Below are 22,470 nucleotides of genomic sequence, written 5' to 3'. Positions count from 1 at the left end.
CTCGTATACTTGTGGTAGCGTTTACATATCTTTTCTTCACCGACCTGTATTTAGTCGTGTTTTAAATGTATACTGTAAAATGTAAGGGGCCACCTTAAAATGTAGCACGCAGGCCATACAGCATAATATGAAGTGAAAGGGTCTACGGCCGGTGCGTATGTGACGCATCTAACCGTGACAGTTCATATATAAATGCGTGCGTAATGTTTACGGCATGCGTCATGTTTACGGCATGCGTGATAGAAGCGCGCATCTCCGTAAATGGAGGACAATATTAATGCATGCAACATCAGAGTGCATGGTGTATTTATGAAAGGTGCTCATTGAAAACGGTGCCGCTATAACGTAATGATTCTTTTTTCTAGTTCCTATTTTTTTTTCTTATATATCATCCACGCACCTTTCACGACCGGCCAGTCATGGCGACAACGTATACATAGAGCCGCTCGGACCATGAAGTGACGAGTGTAATAATCGGAATACATGGAATTATCCATGCAGTCACACTATTCAAGCGCAGCTGTTGGCAGGCACTTGTTCCGTCTGACTCGCTATCTGTTTCGGTATACTTTCTTGTATACTTTCTTCTTATCTTCTACCTCCCCCTCCCCCAGTATACAGTAGCAAACCGGCTTCTCTGTTCTGGCTAACCTCCCTGCCTTCCTCCTTTCCTATTTCCTCTTTGAAGACCATGTTATCGCCCATGGTTCGCATATCACGACGCATCCTGCGTTAACGAGCACATCACGCATACTTGGATAACGTTTTAGCGCTAGCAGGTAAGGACAGGAGAGAGACACGTACCGCGATAATGCGTTTATACATTCTAGCGCGTCGTGGTGTCTGCACAGCTACATTTTGTCTTTGTCCGCGGGAGCCAAAATGTTATCCACGTTCGAATACCAACACGACCCAACGCACAGCAATGCGTATACGCGTATATACGCACGCACGCAAATTTATTTACGCAAGCACGCCACCCTGGACACGCACGATCGCCTTTGACCCAATTTCAGAGCGCGCTTGACGTCGCGTCATATAACGTGTATACTCCATGCGCACCAAGTGAAGCACGCATGCAGATGCTCCGTATCACCTTAAGCTCTTTTCTCTCGCCACTCTTACGCTGCATGCCTGCCACACCGGAGATATAAACATCCACGAGGCCATATATATATACACACGCGCCTGTTTGGCTCGTGTGCGTCGGCCCAAGCGCCATGGGCGTCGCGCAGCATGGTTCCCACGTGGCACGTCGCGCAGCTGCGGCAGCTGCGCTGACCGTGAATCGATTGCCGCCGCTCGACTTCTATACGATCGCATCGCGGTTGAGCCTGCTTCCTGCGCGCGACCGCGAGCCGCGCTGTAGCGACAGAGCGTATACGCATGTATATACATACACAGGGTGTTTCAACGAACACTTAAAAAAAAATAAAAAATACTGCCTGTGGCAGATCGCAAAATTCTACAAGTCCATGGGCTGGTCCTCTCGAAGAGGCGGACATTATACTTGCACAAGATATTGAAATGCATAATCGACTAATAAACAAAAAAAAACACTAATTAGGTTTTAAAACTAGTTACCTATAATGGTATATATTACAACTTACGAATTCTAGCGGCCGGTGAGACTGCAAGGCATATCTACTTGGAAATAATTGTCTGGATGACACCATTTACGAGATATGCGCCGTCAAATTGTCGGTAAAGGTGCACTATACAGATAGCACAATTCTAGTCCGTGAGCTGGTCGACTCGAAAATGCGGGAATTACTTGCACAAAAAATTGAAATGCATACTCGCGTAATTAACAACATTACCTAATTAGGTTTCTAAATGATTACCTTGCGCCACATATTGCAACTTACAGATTCTAGCCGGGGAGTTCGCAAGGCGGATTCTCACGATGACGCGAATTTCGACATATTAATTCCCGAACTTTGCGGAGAAATACATTGGCGTTCCAGTTACCTTCGGGCTTCAATGCATAAAACGACGTTTTGTATAGCAAGTAAGTGCAACGGCAGCTATGCCACAGGCAATTTTTAACAAATTTTTGAAAATGTACGTTCGCTAAAACATCCGGTATATACGTATATACTGTATATAGAAGGCCTCGCTATAGGCTGCTTGTATAGCTGCTTGCATCTGAATAGGGGATTATCATGCTCGCGTAGTTCGTTTGGCTTCGTCACGTGTATAGTGTATACATGTCGGGGGAACATGTGCTATACGACGATCTGCACAATCTAGAAGACAGAGAGAAGACGACGCTACATAGTGATCGACATGCCTGCCGTGTATACTTGGCTGCACGAGGATCGTGTAAATAATATGTAAATAGTTTTTTTTTCTTCCTCCAGCAACAATACACATGTATACTGTATATGCACAGTGTGGTCTTTGTGGCCCGAAAATTTGTCAAAAGCAAGATATATAGAGAGAAAGAATCGAATATATACGCACGTTTCCGCACAAACTTGCCCTGGACGTGCATTTTAAGACATTATATAGATACGCACTGGCGGCACGTTCACCATCGTCTTAATTACGCATCCCATCTAATAATACTCTCGCCGACTTCCCGTTTGGCCGCAGGGAGTTCGTTGTTCTTACTATGGCAAGGCTGACGTACACGGTGTATTGCGCACAGCTCTCGACAGACGCGTATACACAGCGTGGCCTCACAGTTTCATTCAGCAGCTGCGCTCACCGCACACTCGGGTCAAACGAATGCTGGCCGGTGTTGTCAAAGTATACGTGCTTGTCGAACGCGTCTCGCTTAAATGCGCAGGTGTTTTGAAATAAAGTATAGAAGAGAGAGAGAGAGAGAGCGGCACAGGGTTTGTGAGGGTGACTTTCTTCTTCTTATTTTTTATTTTATTCACTCATTATTTATCACCACAGTTGTCAGACACGCCAAAACCTTAGAAGGGTCGTTATCCAGCGCGGGAAACGAGTTGTCTTTGCCATGGCTAAAATATCACTTTGTAAACCTGAATTCTGTAAAGTGAGGCTATTGTTGCGCGCGCCGGTCGACGACTTGCGTGCCAGAGGAAAAGTCCTGGCTCTGCTACGTGAAAATTCAGAGGCGGAAATAATTTTTTGCCGTGAAGAAGATTCTGTATAACGAAATACGGTCATACGAGTATCTGACATTGTACTGCTTGCATACGTTCAACGTACAGAACCCCATAATGCGCCTATATAGGTCTGATCAGAAGCAGGAGCGCGAGGGAGGGCTGCGGGAGCAGTTGTTTGGCACTCCCTAAATTCTCCATGGTCGCGTATATGCGGCTTCCATATGCGCAGCACCTGAGTCCGAGGAAACTGTCTGCGCCAGGCGCCATAAACGGTCGGTCAAGACCCGACTGGGCGGCAAAAGGTGTGCCTTCAGCACGTTCTCGAAACATAGTATATATGCACCATGCGTATAGTTGGATTGCAGCGCTGCGTAGAACGTCGAAACGCGGGCTTCGTAAGACAAGGCATCGCCCGTTTAGATTGCGGTGCCGTGTCTTACATAGCTTTCTTTGTTAGCGCCCTTCGACTGCTTGCAAGTTGACACGACTGGTGTCTCCAGCCGAACCACAGTCGACAGTTGATGGCTCACAGCAGGAAATTGAAAAAAAAAAAGAAAGCCATGAAGGAATGTGGTATATAGCTAATCACACACCTCAACACACATACATGTGACTATATGGTTCCATGGCTGCATGCGATATATACGTATATACTATATGTATACACTATAGCAATATGCTGCTAAATTTGGCTGTTGTGCTTCCCCCGTGTAACATTCTCCACCGACAACTCATTTTTGTACTTTGGTGCTTCCTTCTGTAATACGCTGCAGGTCAAAAGACCTGCATGTCCTCACCAGCAAGTGGCTTTCCTTGCAACATCTGCTTCTTAAGTTATATTTATCTCGATATAGTCATTCCTTTCTTTTCTTTTCTTTCTTTCGCGTCATTTCTTTCTTTTGCGTCAGCAAATATATCATCGTTTAGACACTTTCCTCTTTTGCAGCACCTCATTGACGCGAAGGTATACATATATATATATATGGAAATGTGCCACTGCCGTTCCTCTTTCCGCAGCGTTCGTTAATCCTTATTACGTGAAAAGTCGGCCGCAGATCCCGTTCGCGCGTGCGCGTCCTGCCATCTCTGCACACACACGCGTGGCGTCATCGGGTTTCCGATCATCGGGAATGCAGCACCGCGCGCGTACGTCCCGCCGCGTATGCAATCGGAACGGAAGTGCAGCCGCTGCAGTAAGCGAGTTGGCGAGTGAACTCACGTATACGCGACCTGCTTGGCCGGGGCACCGCAGACACCTGCGACACGACAACTGTGTATAGCCCTGCAGCACCGGTTTCGTCAAGCCAGCAAACCGGGCCACAGGAATCGCGGCTAATGTGGGCGCCAACAAAAGATGAACGTGCGCGAGCAATGTGTGGCTGATGTTGATACCGCTGTATACATACTTCTCCGTGTATAGGCTGTTTGATTTCGCATCGAAGCTGCCGAAAATATTGTTATCCTATAAGTTCTTGTTATATATAGCGTGTAATCCTTTCTGTGCATTCATCTATCTATCTATCTATCTATCTATCTATCTATCTATCTATCTATCTATCTATCTATCTATCTATCTATCTATCTATCTATCTATCTATCTATCTATCTATCTATCTATCTATCTATCTATCTATCTATCTATCTATCTATCTATCTATCTATCTATCTATCTATCTATCTATCTATCTATCTATCTATCTATCTATCTATCTATCTATCTATCTATCTATCTATCTATCTATCTATCTATCTATCTATCTATCTATCTATCTATCTATCTATCTATCTATCTATCTATCTATCTATCTATCTATCTATCTATCTATCTATCTATCTATCTATCTATCTATCTATCTATCTATCTATCTATCTATCTATCTATCTATCTATCTATCTATCTATCTATCTATCTATCTATCTATCTATCTATCTATCTATCTATCTATCTATCTATCTATCTATCTATCTATATGTGGTTGTAATGCGGTGATGTGTTTATGTTGATGACACGTTACCATAAATGAAACAAGAAATATAAATAAATAAATAGAGAGTGCGTAACTTTACTTTCTTTTTTTTTCTGTTCTTTTTAATTTCTTACGGTGCAATAGCTTCATGTCGGGTTTTTCAACACTTTCACTTCGGCTTCTTCCGCATTCTTACTCGTGAGAATGAGGCCGCAAGCATTTCGAGCCCACATATCAACAGTGAAAACAAACCACCCACGTGACCCGAAAGTTCGCAGGCCAATTCGTTCAAAACCTGCTCAGAAATATTGGTATCGTGTGGATATGGAGGCGATGCACTCGCTCGCGATGGCTTGATTTCTCTCTCTCTCTCTCTCTCACACACACACACACGCACATATATATATATATATATATATATATATATATATATATATATATATATATATATATATATATATATATATATATATATATATATATATATATATGATGGTGTTGGGCTGCTGAGCACGAGGTCGCGGGATCGAATCCCGGCCACGGCGGCCGCATTTCGATGGGGGCGAAATGCGAAAACACCCGTGTGCTTAGATTTAGGTGCACGTTAAAGAACCCCAGGTGGTCAAAATTTCCGGAGTCCTCCACTACGGCGTGCCTCATAATCAGAAAGTGGTTTTGGCACGTAAAACCCCAAATATTATTATTATATATATATATATATATGTGTGTGTGTGTGTGTGTGTGTGTGTGTGTGTGTGTGTGTGTGTGTGTGTGTGTGTGTGTGTGTGTGTGTGCGCGTGTGTGTGCGTGTGTGTGCGTGTGTGCGCGCGCGCGCGCGCGCGTGTGTGTGTGTGTGTGTGTGTGTGTGTGTGTACCATCATATTGAAACCTGCAAACCCAGCGCCGGCAACAGGAGCACCACCGCGCAGCAATACGTCCGAGCTGGCCGCGAGAGTTCAGACGTGCATGGGGACTTTTGCGCGACAGACACGTAAATATCGCCAATGGCAATGGGCTGCAGTGCGAGCCGCGCACTCGGAGAGCGGTGATTGGATGCGCTGTGATAGTCGCTATCGCACGCGACCCTGCGAGTGTGTGTGCGTGCGGCGATAATAGCGTCCGTTCTCTCTCCCGACAAACATGCGACGACCTCGCGCTCGCTCGAACCCGCGTCGTCGCTCACCCCCGCTGCCGAAAAAGAACTGCGCCTGGCGTCAGATACGTCGAGCCGAGACGATCCGTTTGTCCCGTGTCTCCGTAAAACCACGCGGTGTATATACGCAATGCCGAAGCGACAGCATGCGCGAGGAGTTCCTTATTAAGATGCTCTCTCCGGCTTTTGCGCCTCCAGGGATATATATAGCTTGCGCGTGCTCGTTTATTCGTTTTCGCTTTTGTGTACACTTTGTATACACACATTGCCTTTTCTGTGACGCACAGGTATCGTATATGCTTGTGCCCCGATTGAATAGTTGATAACTGGCAGGCAGCAATAGATTGCTGCAGTGTATATACCCTCCTTCCCCATTCGTACACACCTTTTCTCTGTGTTTTACACTCGCCCAACACCGTATCTATAATAGCTGCCGTTTATGTGATCGTTTTTTGTCCTAAAATGTTTTCATCATTGGCGGCGGGCAATCGCGACAGCCTTAGGCATATACTGCAAAGCGCCTTGCAGTCACGGAGAAGTTCCACGCTCGGGGAGTTGACCCGCCATGGTTGCTCAGTGGATATATGGTGTCGGGCTGCTGAGCACGAGGTCGCGGGATCGAATGCCGGCCACGGCGGCCGCATATCGATGGGGGCGAAATGCGAAAACACCCGTGTGCTTAGATTTAGGTGCGCGTTAAAGAACCTCAGGTGGTCAAAATTTCCGGAGTCCTCCACTACGGCGTGCCTCGTCATCAGAAAGTGGTTTTGGCACGTAAAACCCCAAATATTATTATTATTACGCTCGCGGGAGCAGCTTTTACCTCAGTTACATAGCGCATACATGAGCGCAGCAGCGCATTGTTCTGTCGGAATAGAGGACGCGCACAGTCACGCATGCCCGGCGGTGGCGACTGTGGGGCGGCAACGGTGAGTCAGGTTTGCCTTGAGATACCGCCTATCTATACCGTTAGCTGGAGGCGCGCGCGGGAAGGACGGTCATTGTCCAACACCGATTCGCCTCACTTTCAATTGGTTCCGGAGCAGCGCAAATAAAGCGCGGACCCATTCCTGCGCTCCGCATGGTAACAGCTTGTTTACGGCATATACGCGCGCGCCCGCTGACGCGGTCGGAAGGCAGCAGGTTGTGTATACACGCGCGCATTCCGGTTGCGCGTCTGGGAAAATTCCGAGCCTCGTGTGTGCCTGTTCTGGTATAGAATGGGGCCCGACTGAGACCCGACAGCGGAAAGCTTCAGAGCTCTATAATTATTTCGCTATATATAGAGGGGCAGCGGATTGGGCGAGTTGGTGTTGCATGGTAACAATGAAATTCAAACACCGCTAAACGACCGGACCAGAATGAGGAGGAGACAAACACGGCGCTGAACCACTCACTCTTGAGAATTTTGCACATTCTTCTGTTGAGTCCCGTAGACGGACGTAGCCAGCCACAAAGCGCTCGTAAATCCGGAGGGCAGGTATCATACCAGCAGTGCCATGACGCGGTGCGTGCTCGGCAGATACACACGGCGATGATGAGCGAGAGTGCAGCCGGACTTGACAGATCAACATTTTGACACATAAAAGAAGCTCATGTACAAGAAATGAACTGCAGAAGGGCAGTTCATTCACCGTGTTTGTCTCCTCCTCATTCTGCTCCTGTCGTTTAGCGCTGTTTGAATTTTATCGCTATATATGCTTCCGAAGAAGTATTTTGAAACGCGCGTGTACTGTATATACAGCTGCCGCAAATACCGAGTTTCGCGTATACAAGCGTTCGGCGGAGATGTCAAGTGGTGGAGAAGTATACTGGCACTTTTTTTCCCCTGTTGCTGCAAATAAATGCCAGTTACAATTAGGTGCGAAGACCGTGCGGAATGTATGCCGCATCGAGATGGCGAAATAATTTCATTTCGTGTAGAAGTGGGTATATATATACATCTGTTCTGTGCATGATGAACATATATATGCCAGGGTGCCTTCATATGTATGTATACTGTATACGCGTCTCCAGTGGAGTTGCATTAAACCTGGACCTGTTCGGACAGCTATACAGATGATCGATTATGTGCGAGCTCGCACAGCTGCAACACATCATCCCTGCGATAATTCGTTTCCATTTCGTGATGTAGCTTTACAGCGCGAAAAAAAAAAAAGAAGCGTATATATCTGCAGGTGAAGAAAAGACCTTCGCGCTTGTCCTGTCTTTCCTTCAACTTTGTCCACGTTGTCCACGTATACATTGACAAACTCGCCCCAAGCTTACGCGATTTTGTATAGTATCTATATTTCCGTCAAAGAATATTTGCACGTGGATAGTTATCGACACGACGCGATGCAATGCAAGCAGGTTAAATTCGCTCATTCTGGGTTTTAGAAGCGCACCGAGATGTGCCCGCGGTCACATGATAAAATAATGATAATAATAATAATAATAAAAAGAAAAGCTTTATGTTCGGCATCCTGTGTTATGGGGCCACACACTGCATGCGCGCGTGGCATATGTCATACACAGTCCTCGTCACCATTCCCGTCGGCGCCGCGCGTATATGCGATATCAGAGGCAGAAAGTAGGACGCGTTTGGCGCGCGCAGTGCGTGTGTATACCATACGTGCCGCTTCGGGAGCATGGGAGGTCGAAAGGGGGGGGCCTGCAGGCGCTTGTTTCCACGTCACCTTGCAGCCCAATCGGGCGCGTCTCGCGCCCCTATCAGCAGCCGCCGCAGAAGGGCTTTGAGGAACATCGTCGCTGTGGCTGTTTACCCGAGACTCAAAGGTTCTGAATGACACTCCACGTGACGCCGGCGTGTTTGCCGCCGCGCGGAGGGAGGGGAGCCTCGGGTTAAACGACACTTGTGGCCGGCTGAAGTATTTTTAGATGCGGCGGTAGAAGGGACCTTGTCGGAGGCGAAGACTGCCGAACAAGTCGAGGACAGCAGCAGCGCAGTGGGGCGTCGCGTGTTTTCCGTTTATCCGCTCTATATATATATATATATATATATATATATATATATATATATATATATATATATATATATATATATATATATATATATATATATAAGCGCCACCTTCCTCGTCACAGATTGAGCGATGTCCTTGCTATAGCCACAGCTAGTGAGGGACATTAAAAAAAATATAATAGAGTACTGGAAAGGATATATAGCCTGTTTCACTCATGATGCTTTTTCGACCATGTACACGCATTCTGCAAGCGACAGCAGCTAAGTTTTGGTAAATGCCAAACAGATGCGAGTTTTCGCACTGCCAATAGCGCCAAAGCATCCGAAGGTATACCTTCACTTTTATTGTCAAGGATCGTATTCTCGTCTGTAGCACAGACCGAACCGATCTTCGCTAAAGGGGTACATGCATATAGCAAAAGAAAGTAGATGGACGTGTTTCGACCCCGTTGTGCAGATGAAAGAATTGAAGGTGGTAATCGCGAAATTTAGGCATGAAAACCGTTTCTTCGCACTCTTTGTGAAGCGGTGACAAGCGCGTCCGCAAGCGAAGGTCGTACGATCGGCTATATATAAAGTGCATTCGCGACCGTTGCTTCCAATTCCGGAATTATACGATCCCAGCACAGACCGACGGAAAGTACGGCTCGAACGCCGACCGACGCCTCGATCGATGGTCGGATTGCAACGCATGCCTCAGGTGTGCACTCTGTAACCGGGCACGTGTATACATTCCCGCTTGCGAAATGCGCGGGCAACCGCTTCGCGCCCGTGGCGCTCTGCGGTGCTTAGGAGGACGACGACTTCTGCGGTCTTTCTGCACGCTTCGTTATACGAACGGATTATACACGCAACCCGCAACCCGATTATACACGCGCCCGTTGCAGACCGGCCAGCATGCGTAGTATACGCATACCCGCCTGGGGCCTGAGTTATTACCAGTAATTGCGTGCTGCCCGCGAGTTTTGCTCATTTATATATACCCCTGGCGCTGTTTCCCATTGCGCAATGCGCGCCAGCGAAGAGATCGCCGCGAATGCGGAAGTCGCGGCGCAACAGGTCGCCTGGGCGCATCAACCCCCTCCTGCTCAACCGGCCGGTCTCCTTTGCACTTGCCTCGCAAAAACCCTTCCGCATCGCCGGCTGCCGCTCTCGCTCGCTACGCAAGGTCTTTCCACCCTTTCTCTCTGGCGAGCCCCACACCGATAGCTCGTGCGTGATAAAGGGGGTCTCGCATTCGCCGGAGATCAGGCCTTCTTCCCCCCCTCTCCCCCCCGTTCCCTCCCAATCCCGTCTACTCCACTCCGCACCCGCTTCCTATACGTCGCCGCCGCAGCTCCGCACCTATCTCTACAGCGTCGCGGAAGAGGGGGAAGTTGGGGGGGAGAACGAAAGGGGTCGTGTCTCTTTCGTGAGCTGTGGCTGGCTGAGCGGCGGGGTCGGGCTCGTAGCGAGAGGGTTGGCCTGTTGGCATGATGGGGTTGCCAGGCGCGGCGCCGAAGGGGAAAGCTTTTTCCACATCGCGCCGCCGACTCGTTCGCCGTGCCCCCCCCCCACACCACTGTCGACGCTCTGCTCCCAATGAAAGGGTTGCTCCACCCCCGTTGCGATGCGAGAGGCGGAGCCGCGCGCCTGGCAGTAGTTGCGGGGCTGAAACGCCGGCGCCGCGGGCGCGCACTGTCGCTGGTTTGTTCGCATTGGACGGCTGCACCGCAAGCCGCCGATTGTCTCTTCCCCCCTTCTACACTCCCCCTTCCACAGCGCGCTTAGCTGTCTGGTGCGGTGTGTACACGCATCTCGCGCTTTGCGAAATACAGCAGAGCGTCGCCGGACCAAGCGACAACGGACTATGCGCTCTCCGACGGCAGCAACGGCAGTGCCGCACTCTGCCGTCCCTGCAGAACGGCGCAGCGCCATCTTTCGACGGCCGTCGAGGTTCGGGTTACAAACCATCTGCCGCTGCGCGCTCTCATTTCCTTCTTTCCCTCCTTCCCCGACATTTGTCTCGCTTTCCGTTCGCATTTTCTCTCTTATTTCTTTTTTTTTGTGTGTGCGCATACGTGCGTTCTCCGCTCGAACTGTCTGCTATCTCGGCGTCGGCGGCAGTATGCGGTCGCAGTACGCTCAGTGCCTCCGCGAACAAATGATTCTTCGCGCCACAACGACTGCAGTCGTGCTGAGCACTTGTGCGCAAGAGCGGGCGACGCATGCAAGGGTGGCCAGCCGGCGCAGTGTTTCGCCGAGATGAATACGGTAAGGAGAGGCGAGGAGTCCTCTCTCCGCAGTCATTAATCTGAGTCGTACGTTTTGCCGTTCGTTTTCGTGCGAGCCGGATTATACGCAACCTGCTTGCATCACGCGCGAGTCCGGTCCAGCCGGGCGATCTTCCTCTGATTTCGTGCGATTTGCGTCCGTACCGGTTTTTCGTCGTCTACTGTAGACATGTACGAAGCCCGCATACCTTTGACCGTGTGACGCCGCCCTCTGAAGCGCCAACTTGAAGCTCGGTTACATTCGCAAACAGCACACCGCATGTATAGTGACGGTCGTGACGTGATACGAGCGATACCAACGTGCTATAGTTCATAGCCTGCATGCTTAACCGGTATAACCTGCAGGTGGTGTATATATAGGCGAAGGGCCGATGTCTGCAGTGTTCATCTTCTTAAAGATGCTTTTTTTAACATTGTGACGTTGTAATGTACGTCGATTCACGCGCACATGTACAATGCGAATGCAACAAAAACGTGTTTGCTTCGCGCAAAGTACAATAATTACTGAACAAAGAAATTATTTTGTTGTTAAGAGAACGTTGAGGTGAAATTATCATCGTTGCTAACGGGGCTACGTATACTTGCGTTGCTGATATAAGTAGGCCGCGCTTATTAAAGCCGATTATGGTCTGTGCTTTAACGGGAGCCATAACGGGAGCACCATGCATGGTGCTGAAAAACGAAGACATTGTGAATCTGCAATCAGATAATTAATCTGCATTTCGTCCGCAGGATAATTAAACTAGAATTTCAAGCATATATTTGTTTTTACAATGATGTAAGCAGTTTTATCCTGTGCCACATTACATGACTAAGATATTTGAACGGCTTATTGGAGTAAATTACCGCGCGTTCTTTAACAGAGAAGCATGTCAATATTCTTGTTTGAACTTCCTTTTTGCATGTTTCACATAAGGTCGGCGTATAACACAAATTGCACCGCGCATTCGTCCTGCGCTGGTAATTCAAGTAGTGGCTTTAAACGCTTTTAATATTGAAGAACGCGCCTGAAACTGTTAATTGGGAACTCGGTCATAATTTTGCCGCTTAGAAAGTTGTACGCTGTTGTCGCATGCATGGCTACAAGGAAAAGTCGAAAACCCGCAAGTTCGATTTCAGGCCAGTGTTGTTATTTCGTTAGTTTGTTTGTGTGTTTGTTCCCTTCATATCGCAGTCTATTTCGCCCTTCAGGTTACTGAGAGCGTCGGAATGGCCGGCAACACTGAATGTGACAAATTGAATTGAATTATGGAGCTTTACGTGCCAAAACCACTTTCTGATTATGAGGCACACAGTAGTGGAGGACTCCGGAAATTTCGACCACCTGGGGTTCTTTAACGTGCACCTAAATCTAAGTACACGGGTGTTTCACATTTCGCCCCCATCGAAATGCGGCCGCCGTGGCCGGGATTCAATCTCGCGACCTCGTGCTCAGCAGCCTAACACCATAGCCATAGCCACTGAGCCACCGCGGCGGGTGTGACAAATTGCCGTCGCGTCAGATGTCACGGAGCATATATATATATATATATATATATATATATATATATATATATATATATATATATATATATACTCACATACTGGGCCCTATATATATATATCGTAAAACTATTCCAATACATTTTTATTCCAATCTCCTGACGTCACATTTGCGTAACCGCCGACGCAAGTATCGGGCGGTATCCTCGTCCATAGGAGGTCACTTTTGTTTGCTTGAAAAACGCATTACATTGCATGCACTGAGCGGCTTGTCTTATCTAATCGGCTGGCAGCAAGAGGCGAAGAGCACGCTCAAGTGGAGAGGGATTCGATGGGGCTGAGCCACTACATTGAAAATCTATAACCAGATGATTTTCGGTGCCGGCGTCCGCGATTGGTCCGCTTCTTCCGGTGGCTGGTCGAAAATCGCGGCGGCATGCAACGGAAGCTTAAGAGTAATGCTCAAATGGATCCTTAGCAAAGAAGAGTTGGCAGAAGGAGGTCTTAAACGTGCCGAGAGTGCTAGAAAATGTTACATGGCCACGCAAAAAGCTTTATTATATACGCAAATAAACCCATGCTCTCCAGCAGGCGCGAGTAGCCATGCAGTGCCTGGGAGATCGGCGGCAGCCATCTTTTATTCCTTTCGGAACGCGGCAGCCTGCGGCTATGCAGAAGAAAATTAAGTTTTGTGCGGCATATTAATGCATCTTTAATGCATATACACGTCACTTTCACGCGGTGAGTTTTTGCGGTTTTCTGACGTCGCGTGACGGAGTGGGTGCAGCCCGAAAACCTTTGACCAATATAGTCGAGGGCTAATGGCGAAAAGGCGTCGATTGAGAAATAACTCTTTTTTTCTTTTGTTCGGTCCAATAATTCATAATCAGTGTGTACACGTCATATCAGATGGGGAGTTATCGCGGTTTTCGCGACGTCGCGTGGAAGCGGGGGTGGTCGAAAAAAGTGGTTGACCAATCGCGGAGGGCTGATTGCAAAATTGCAATAGAAAAATTTAAAGCAGCTTTGCGTTATATAGCGCCCAGTGCCTGCGATCATGCTCGTTACAGCGAGACCGTCACTCCACGACTATGTATGCTAACTTGTGTTGCCGAGTGGCCGCTTTCGTAATCGCCTGCATTAGCTGAGTATAGAATGCAGACGCAAAGCCGGAACTGGACTGCCATTTCGGACGCCAAATTCCGTCATGTTGACGTTTTAAGCCCAGCATAGAGGGCGTATATAGTCATCCTCTCAGCCAATTAGAACTTATTTAACAATATATATGGCAGTATTTCACAATATATGCAGAATATCGCACCATCGGCATATATGGCGGGGCGTGCTCAGCGTATCCTGCCGCCGTAGCGTGTTGTCATTAATCATCCTGAGTAAATAAGTTGTTCCCGAAAATATAAGGAATAAATAGAATGAAGGGAATATTAAACAGCATGAAAGAGTCGTTAAAATTGCATTCTTTTTGAGTGTTCTGGTCATGCAATCAAGCGTATCCGAACCAAAATATAATCTGTTTTACGTGCATATATATTATCACGAAAACAGCCTTCATCATTCACAATGTCATTATTATCGGATCTTAAATTAGTCGATTCGTCAATCAATCAAACTCCTGTTCCCTTTGTTCACGGGCGTGGCCACTTGCCTGCAAATGAAATTATTTGCCGCAGCATCGAGGTGGTATTATACGTGGAATGTGTTCTGCCAATAAAATAAATCATGTGCCGGATCTGTGGAACACATCGGGTTATTGGCAACAATAAACGACATGTCTCTTAATAAGGAAAAACTAAAGAACTGCTGCACAATTCTCGGTTATGCACCTGCTGCAATTTTTACAGTCCAAGAAGAAAACGCTGTTGTACAGTTACCTTCAAAAGTGCTCAGTATATATGAGAAAAGGCTTGGTATTTCCGCAGCCGAGCACGCGCATTAACATCAGAATTTGCAGCTTTTATTATACTATATAGGTTTCGTTTTTCCTTTCCTTGGCTGCATGCAGCAAACTTTTAGGAACTGTTTGTGGTAGATAGCACAATTCTAAGCTTCGAGCTATATTACTCGATGAGGCGGCGATTACTTCTTCGACAAATGAAAAATGCTTAACACGAACGCGATCACTAAAATCAACAAATGATTGTATTCTAAGCTGGCCTCGGACAGTCACTAAGCAAGATAAGTGGCGCTATGGGGATGTCCTGCGGAATACTTTTATGGCATTGCATTGAACAAGTAGTTTTCTCTTCTATTTTATTTTTAAGTTGTGAAGTTTAATTTCATTTAAGTTTAACATGTGGCCTAGAGCTTGTATACCACAGCGGGTAAATACTGAATGAGCTTCCACTGATGAAGTATTCTTTCAAAAGCATATTTTTGATAAATTGCAGGTAACACGTTGTTTACTACAAGAGAAAGTTAAGACGAAACTTCAGTTACTTGAATTTTGAGCCGAAACCATATAACGTCAATATACGTCACTTTCGCGTCATTCATTCCAAAGTACTTTTTTTTTTTCATATTGGAGCCGCCTGCATGTAGATGTTATAGTTCTCGAAACAAGTTCAGTATTTGGCTCCTTTACAATCTGTAGTCGATCTTCACGGATAAAAAAAAGATAACCCGGCTGGAGTCTGCACCGCCAAAATAATGATGCTACGGCAAGCTATTATGGCGGGTACTTTATGGTAGCGCGGCGACCCATCTTTCGTTTTTACATCTGTTCTGCCTTATCACGCCTTCGCTCGCCGTAAGAGCATAGCTTTTTCTTAATGTAGAAGCGTAATTTGATAATACACCTCGTCTAAATTTTTCCTTCAGTGCCCTCTTAAGTTACGCAGTGATGTAGTTGTCGAACCGATTCCGGCATTCCGTTACATCTTATAAGCCGCGAAGCTCCTGCTCGTTGATTTTCGAGCGCTGCTTCTCCGCCTGCCACGTTCGAATCATAGCCGTGCGGTCGGCGTTTATCCTTTGATGTTGACGCGTGCGCATACTTATTGTCTGTGGACACCGTGCACTTGCACGCACAAAGAATCAGTCACTTCTACGGTGCGCCGACATTCCTCGCTTTCTTTCTCTTTTCTTATCTCTAACGCCTTAGGGAAGAGCGGCTTAAGGAAGATCAAAAGCGACTGGAGAACGAAAAGGAGAAAAGAAAAAAGAACTATACATAGCGACAGGGTGGTGCAGGAAGGAAGGCGCCTCAAAACGGGGACAAGTGTACGAGGTCAAGGCAAAAAAAAAAAAAAAGGGCAGTCTGTAGGGGGAGCCCGGAGTGAGACGCAACGGAGAGAAGACAAGAGAAGTTGAAAGGCAGCCCGCCGACAACACCCAAGTCACGCGAGCCTTTTACAACGCGACGAAGACTCGCCACGCGCCATGTATGCACCCCTGCGGCTGCACGAGCAGGCGTCAACGACGAGGCGACGCAATGCCTCCCCCCCGTTGTCGGCCGAGACAAGGTCTGAAAGGGATTGTTGGCGTAGCAGTAGGCCAAGCTACACGTCTAATTGCACTTCCTGAGGCCACGCCGAAGGAAGAAGGATAGAGAGAAAAGAGTAAAGAAACGCCGCTTCTCGAGCAGTTGTCCCACTCCGAGCTCCCCGTCCGTCGTCCTATTGAAGCGTATCTGTCGCCTCCGGTTGTTCCTTCCCCCCCCCCCTTTTTTTTTTGGAGGCGAACCCTTTATACGACGGGAAAAGGGCTTGCGCGCCAAGCCCGCGAGCGCCGCCGTTTTCCCGAAGACGACATGATTGCGCGCACGTACACGCACACGCACGCACGCGCTGCAGAACACCCATGCCGCTCCTTTTTCTCCTCACCTCTCGAGTGCAGGGAGGCCACAGCAAATGCAGGGAGGCCACAAAGGGGGGCCGACGAGGCCACGCGGACCGCACAATGGAGGCGAGCACGACAAGTGGCCTCATTCCTTTGTTTCCTTCTCTTCGTCTCGTCTCTCGACGCCTCTAATTAAACGGCCTCTGAAAACGAAAGAAGCCTCCTCCGTATCTGTACTTTCTCTTCGGCGGCAGAGGGGAAGAGTCCATCTCCGGTGTATATAGCTTTCGCTTACCCCGCTCTTTTTTTCTTTCGTCTGCATTTTTTTTTTATCCCCCTTCACAACTTGCCCCTTTCGGCTACACTGTGTACATGCCGGCGATTCCTTTCTTATACCTCTTTTTCTTTCTTTATCTAGATGTACGCCCTCTTGTAAGAGGCAAAAGGGCTTGCTTTGGCTGCTTGGCTCGGCGAAGCGGGCCAGGGGGGTGTTGGCGTACGGCCGATTTTGCCGGCGAGTCTGACCCATTGCTGGAGTGAGCTGCGTGTCCGTTCATTTGTTTGTTAGTGTTCCTCGGTGGGTCTGGATGACAGAAGTTGCGCGGCCGAGTCGGTTTTTTTTTTCTCCCCTTCTTCGGCTAGTCCCCTCCTCACAATCTCGTGCACCCCTTCCCCCGAGGCACGGCCATCTTTCTTCCTTCCCTCCGTTTTCCCCTTCCTGTCCAAGAGACGCGCCTTGGCTACAATGGTGTCCCCGTGTGACTGTTTTCGGTTTCTCTTTCCTCTTTTCTTTATTTGTTGACCTCTTCTTTCTTTCTCTCTTGGCTCTCCGGGTTGCGAAGCTGAGCCGACTGCGGCGTCCCGACAACGTCTTCTTTTCGTTCGTTCCCCCACGTTTCTGGAAGAGGAGGGTCCCGCCGTTGCAGACCTCCTTTCGCGTCACTTCCCGCTGAGCGAGGGTGGCGTCAAGGTCGGCCGTGTTGTGCAGTGGTCGTCGTCCGGTTACGCAGTCCCAAGTGCCCGCGCGGCGCGTCGCTTCCGCGCCGCGACCGCATCGCCACCCTTTCTCTGGTCCAGCTCTCCGCACTCCTCCCGCTGCGGCGGGCGCGTGCAACAACGGTGCGACAGCTGCCTCAAGACGGGCTTCCATGGGGTACGTGTGTGCTCGGCGACGGCTCTGGTGGCCGCCGCTCACTTGGTTGGATTCCGACTTTTCGCGCGTCGCTCTGGTATGGCGCGTACGAGCCCGCGACTGTGTTTTTTGCACAAGGGATGCTCGGTGGAATTCGTGCGCTTCAGTTCCTGCAACCTCGTGAAGCCGACGGGCAGTGAAGCCGGAGAAACACTGAGGAAAATTAACTGTCTGTTTTGACTGGAATGTGTAGAAATAGTAAGGGAAATGAAAGTGGGCGAAAAGACAACTTATCGCAGCTGTATACGTGGGAAGGGAGCCCACGTCTTCCGTATTACGCGTGCGATGTTCAACCACTGGGTAAACGCGGCGTCCTCCTGTATACTTTCTGGGGTATTTGTGCACGCGCACTATAGCTTCATGTGGTAGTAATTTACAGAAAAATATCGAGCCCCTCTTAGTTCTTGCAGCTCGCCGAGTTGACTGCTACGAAATGAGGAAACATCTCTTGTTTGTCAAAAGCTCGAGGTATTCGTCTTATTAAAGTGGTTGGAAAAATAGAATGAAAGGTGACTGTTAATGAATTGTAATGCCAGGTCCTCTTCGATTGTCGCGTCTCGTGGGCTTCGATGAGACGTGACGTGAGGTGTTTTGCGCCCGCCTCAACAGATCCAGATATTAATGTCAGCGTCAACTTTGCAGTACATTCACGCAAGTACGTTTGAGTGAAAAGATCTTATTGGGCGATGGCGTCTGCGATGTGTATAGAAACTCTTACCAAACTTTCAAGTAAGTTTACGAATGTCTGGTCAGAGACTTGCGGCTGGACATTGAGTTGACATTAGTTCAGCGCTGTATCATATTCACGTCTTGTCTTCGCATGCATGCCCGTCCTGTTTACGCGGTGGTATGCGATTCCTGAGTAACTGTTGCTTGTCGAGTACCAGTTTTGGGATGATTTAAAACCAAGTAATCGCGACGGGTTCCTGTTGCCTGTCCTGCGTTTTCAGAGGTGCTGTTATTGCGCTTGAGGTAGCAAGGAGTGACTATCGGATTCCTGCTTATTACAATGTGAAGCAGTGTTCACGGAAACTCCTTTTCGCGGTGTGCATGCTGCTACGTATTAAGCGGTGTCATATTTCGCTGTATACACAGTGCTAGATACCCCCCCCCCCCCCTTTTTTTAAAGAGGATTACATTTCGCATCGCCCAGTGCTTATTTCTAAGGATCATGGAGGGACCACCACATCGGTATCGCTAATGTATGACTGCCGCGATGGGTCCTCCATATTTTCACTTAATTACGGATTGCATTAACCGCTGACAGACCATATGGAACATACTGCGATTCGCTCCGTCTTAACGCCCTGTTGCATCCATAAGAAGCCACGCTATATAGATTATAAGCCCTGTTCTTGCCGACCCCGCAGTGCTGCCAATCGGGTTCTTCATTCGTTCTCCCGTTGCGCGCAGGTCACCGGAGTGCGATGAAAGAGGCCAGTGAGGCCGAGGAATGTCGCAGCAACGGCGGCAGCCCCGGCAGCGCGGCGAGCACCACGAGCGGCGGCGGCAACGGCGCGGCGGGCTCTTCCTCGGCGCCGTCGAGCGCCGGCGGCATCGGCGGCGGAGGCTCGCGCAGCCCGCCGCTCCCGGGCGCCGCATCCTCGACGACGGGAGAGCTGGCCTTCCTCTCGAACCTGCTGGGACGACGCGAGGCGCCGCGCGACAAGGTCTTCACGTGCACTGTCTGTAGGCGATGCTTCGGCTACAAGCATGTGCTGCAGAACCACGAGCGCACGCACACGGGAGAGAAGCCGTTCGAGTGCCGCGAGTGCCACAAGCGCTTCACGCGCGACCACCACCTGAAGACGCACATGCGGCTGCACACGGGCGAGAAGCCGTACCACTGCACGCACTGCGACCGCCAGTTCGTGCAGGTGGCCAACCTGCGCCGACACTTGCGGGTGCACACGGGAGAGCGGCCGTACGCCTGCGAGCTGTGCGACTCCAAGTTCTCCGACTCGAACCAGCTCAAGGCGCACATGCTCATCCACAAGGGCGAGAAGCCGTTCGAGTGCCAGCTCTGCTTGGGCCGCTTCAGGCGCCGCCACCACCTCATGCACCACAAGTGCCCCAAGGACGAGGCGAACGCCGGCAAGCCGCGCCGCGGCCGGAGACCCCGCGCCTACGAGGTGGCCGTCTCGCCGCCTTCCTCCCTGGCCGCGACGGCCGCGGTACCCGTCAACAACAGCCTGGCCGCTGCCGCCGCGCTCTCGCCCACCGCCGCGGCCGCCGCCGTGATCCCGCCCGCGGCCCACTCGGTCATCGGGGGACCTCCCGGCGAGCCGCCCAAGAGCCGGCGGAAGCCGCGCCACACGATCCGCATCCTGACGCCACAGCAGCGCGACCTGTTCCTCGAGACGGAGCAGACCGAGCCGCTGGACATGTCCATGTCGCCAACGCCGCTGCTGCTGCCGTCGACGCCGTACCGCTACCCGACGCCCGGCGTGCTCGACCTGTCCAGCTCGCGGTCCGACTCCGAGGCTCCCGAAGACGAGGAGGACGGCGAAGAGGACATCATGGAGGAACCCGAAGAAGAGGAGCAAGACCTGCGCATCAACCACGACCACCGACACAAGGAGCTGCTCGCCGAGCGGCTGCAGGGCGTTGTCGACCACCACCGACTCGCGGCCGTGGACCACCGGCTCACGGCGGTCGACCACCGGCTGGGCGTCGGCATCGACCACCGGCTTGCCGTCGACCACCACCGGCTGGGGGAGCGGCTCGAGGACCGGCTGGCCGCGGGCTTCCAGCTCGACCTGGTGCGGCGCCGGGGCCTTGCCCACGGGCTGGCGCTGCCGCACGTGCTCCCGCCCGTCCTGACACGAGGCCTGTCCAGCTCGCCGGACCACGACGGTGACAACACGAGCAACGGATCCTTCGCCCTGGCCGCCTCGTCCTAGCCCGATGCTGCGGCCCCTTCCTCTCCGGCGGAGCAGAGGAAGTATCTTTGCACTTCCTCGCACGGACTCCCATGTCGGCGTCTCCCGTTGTTAAACCCTCCCCCCAGTTCCCCTGCCTCGTTGTTCCCCGAGGCCGCCTGTCCAGTGCGGGGCGCGCCGACCGTCGTTGTGCTCCACTGTATAAGCGGGGAGACCCGCGTGCGTGTGTTGTAACGGACTTGTGCGGACACCATTTGCCGCTCGACGATTGTAGCGAGTGTGAGTGTGCCTGCCAACGGGTATCGAGCGAGGTTTAAAAAGAGGAAATCAAACGTTTTTTGACGGTTGAATATCAAAAAAAGTGGCGCGCTCTTTATTTTCCTTGTATGTATTTTGCGAAGGTGTTTGTGAACGTATAGAATATTATACATACATAAATATATTATATAAATATATATACATAGACAGAGATATTTGCAGTGTGCATATTGTAAAGAAAGATGGAGAGAGTTAAGTGACGTATAGGGAAGCAGCACACGGCAGCACGGCTCCGTTTCCACGCCCTTTGCGTGCCCACCTGTGTGGTACATAGACGCGCACGCCCATCAAAAAGAAAGGCTTCTTTCTCTCCGTTCAGGCGCTTCCCGCTCCTTGAGCAACACGGCGCGCGGATCGAGCGATTCTCCCAGCGCGCTCTCCCGTTTCCTTTATATTATCGGAAAAAAAAAAAAGAAAACGCTCCCGCCTGTGTGTGTACGTCTGTCTCTGCGATACATCAAAACCGCAAAACCTGTTCTTCAAAGCGTTCGCTACTCGTCCCAAAGGATCCAGAATCAAAGGCTTTTGCGAAATATCAAAAATAAGGAAAAGAAAGCTAAGGACACGCGAAGGCCATGCCACACCAAGCGCGTTGTCCACGGTGAATACGGGTATACATAAACCACGCCGCTCGCCATATTGTACCGAGTGTATAATAGCATATACGTTTGGCGCGGCGGCGTGGCATCGTTATAACGTGACGTTTGAGAGCGACCTTTCTATATATATATGCGGGAATGCGGGCAACGCGTATAGGTGGGTGTGTTCGGTACAAGCGTTCGGCGTCGCGCGCTTGCGCGCGTGTGGGAGCGTGTTACGATGAGAGGCGGCCTGTAGGCGGCTCGTGCAATGAAGTGCGGCGCTCTGCTCGCCGCTTTCAGCTCCGTATGATCTCTCCGTTGGTTCGCCGGCGAAGCGCGTGGGACGCGCCCTCGTGGCTGTGTGAATGAAATGCCCCATCCCATCATGCCCTACACAGTTCGGCAGCCGTTTCTTGCTCATTTTTTTTGGGGGGGGGGGGGAGGGGGCGGTATGTGGTTCTCAGTATTAGCGTAGCTGCTGGTTGGTATCATTTGCTTTTGTGTTGGAAAAAGTGTGGCGGTTAACAGTCGTGAATCCACGCTGTGGTTGCATGTGTCTGGTTATGTGCTATTAGGGTCCGGGGAGGTTCTTTAGCTCCCTGACCTTGGAGTTTGAGTGTACCTTGCTTGCGCGCGAGGAGTTGGGCTAAGCTGCCTCGATGGCGGCGACAGTCGCAGCAGCCATATACAGTCGAAAGCTGAGGTGCGGATTACACGTGAAGGCGATGAGAAGGGTTCGGGTTCTATAACGCTTGGTGCCTTGCGTGCTCGTTCGGATA

The 22,470-nt window shown here is 50.1% G+C and overlaps 1 protein-coding gene across 7 annotated transcripts in view; it reads left to right on the top strand.

The window, feature by feature from the left end:
• The window catches only part of LOC135898209 (protein krueppel-like), a 184,832-nt gene extending 162,720 nt beyond the window's left edge, over positions 1–22,112 (top strand). For 6 of the 7 annotated variants that reach the window (XM_070535403.1, XM_065427050.2, XM_070535404.1 and 3 more), the window contains one exon: positions 19,324–22,112. In XM_070535403.1, coding sequence (XP_070391504.1) covers positions 19,324–20,813 — 1,490 coding nt within the window. In that variant the 3' untranslated portion in view covers positions 20,814–22,112. Of the gene's footprint in view, positions 1–11,353; positions 11,422–19,323 lie in introns of those variants that run through there. The other variant, XM_065427051.1, reaches the window with a different exon arrangement.
• Positions 22,113–22,470: the final 358 nt, after the last annotated feature.

The sequence above is a fragment of the Dermacentor albipictus genome, chromosome 3 (genome assembly GCF_038994185.2).
Source record: "Dermacentor albipictus isolate Rhodes 1998 colony chromosome 3, USDA_Dalb.pri_finalv2, whole genome shotgun sequence".
Taxonomy (NCBI): domain Eukaryota; kingdom Metazoa; phylum Arthropoda; class Arachnida; order Ixodida; family Ixodidae; genus Dermacentor; species Dermacentor albipictus.
Note: the sequence above shows the minus strand (reverse complement) of the source record. Positions and strands in the feature narration are given on the sequence as shown.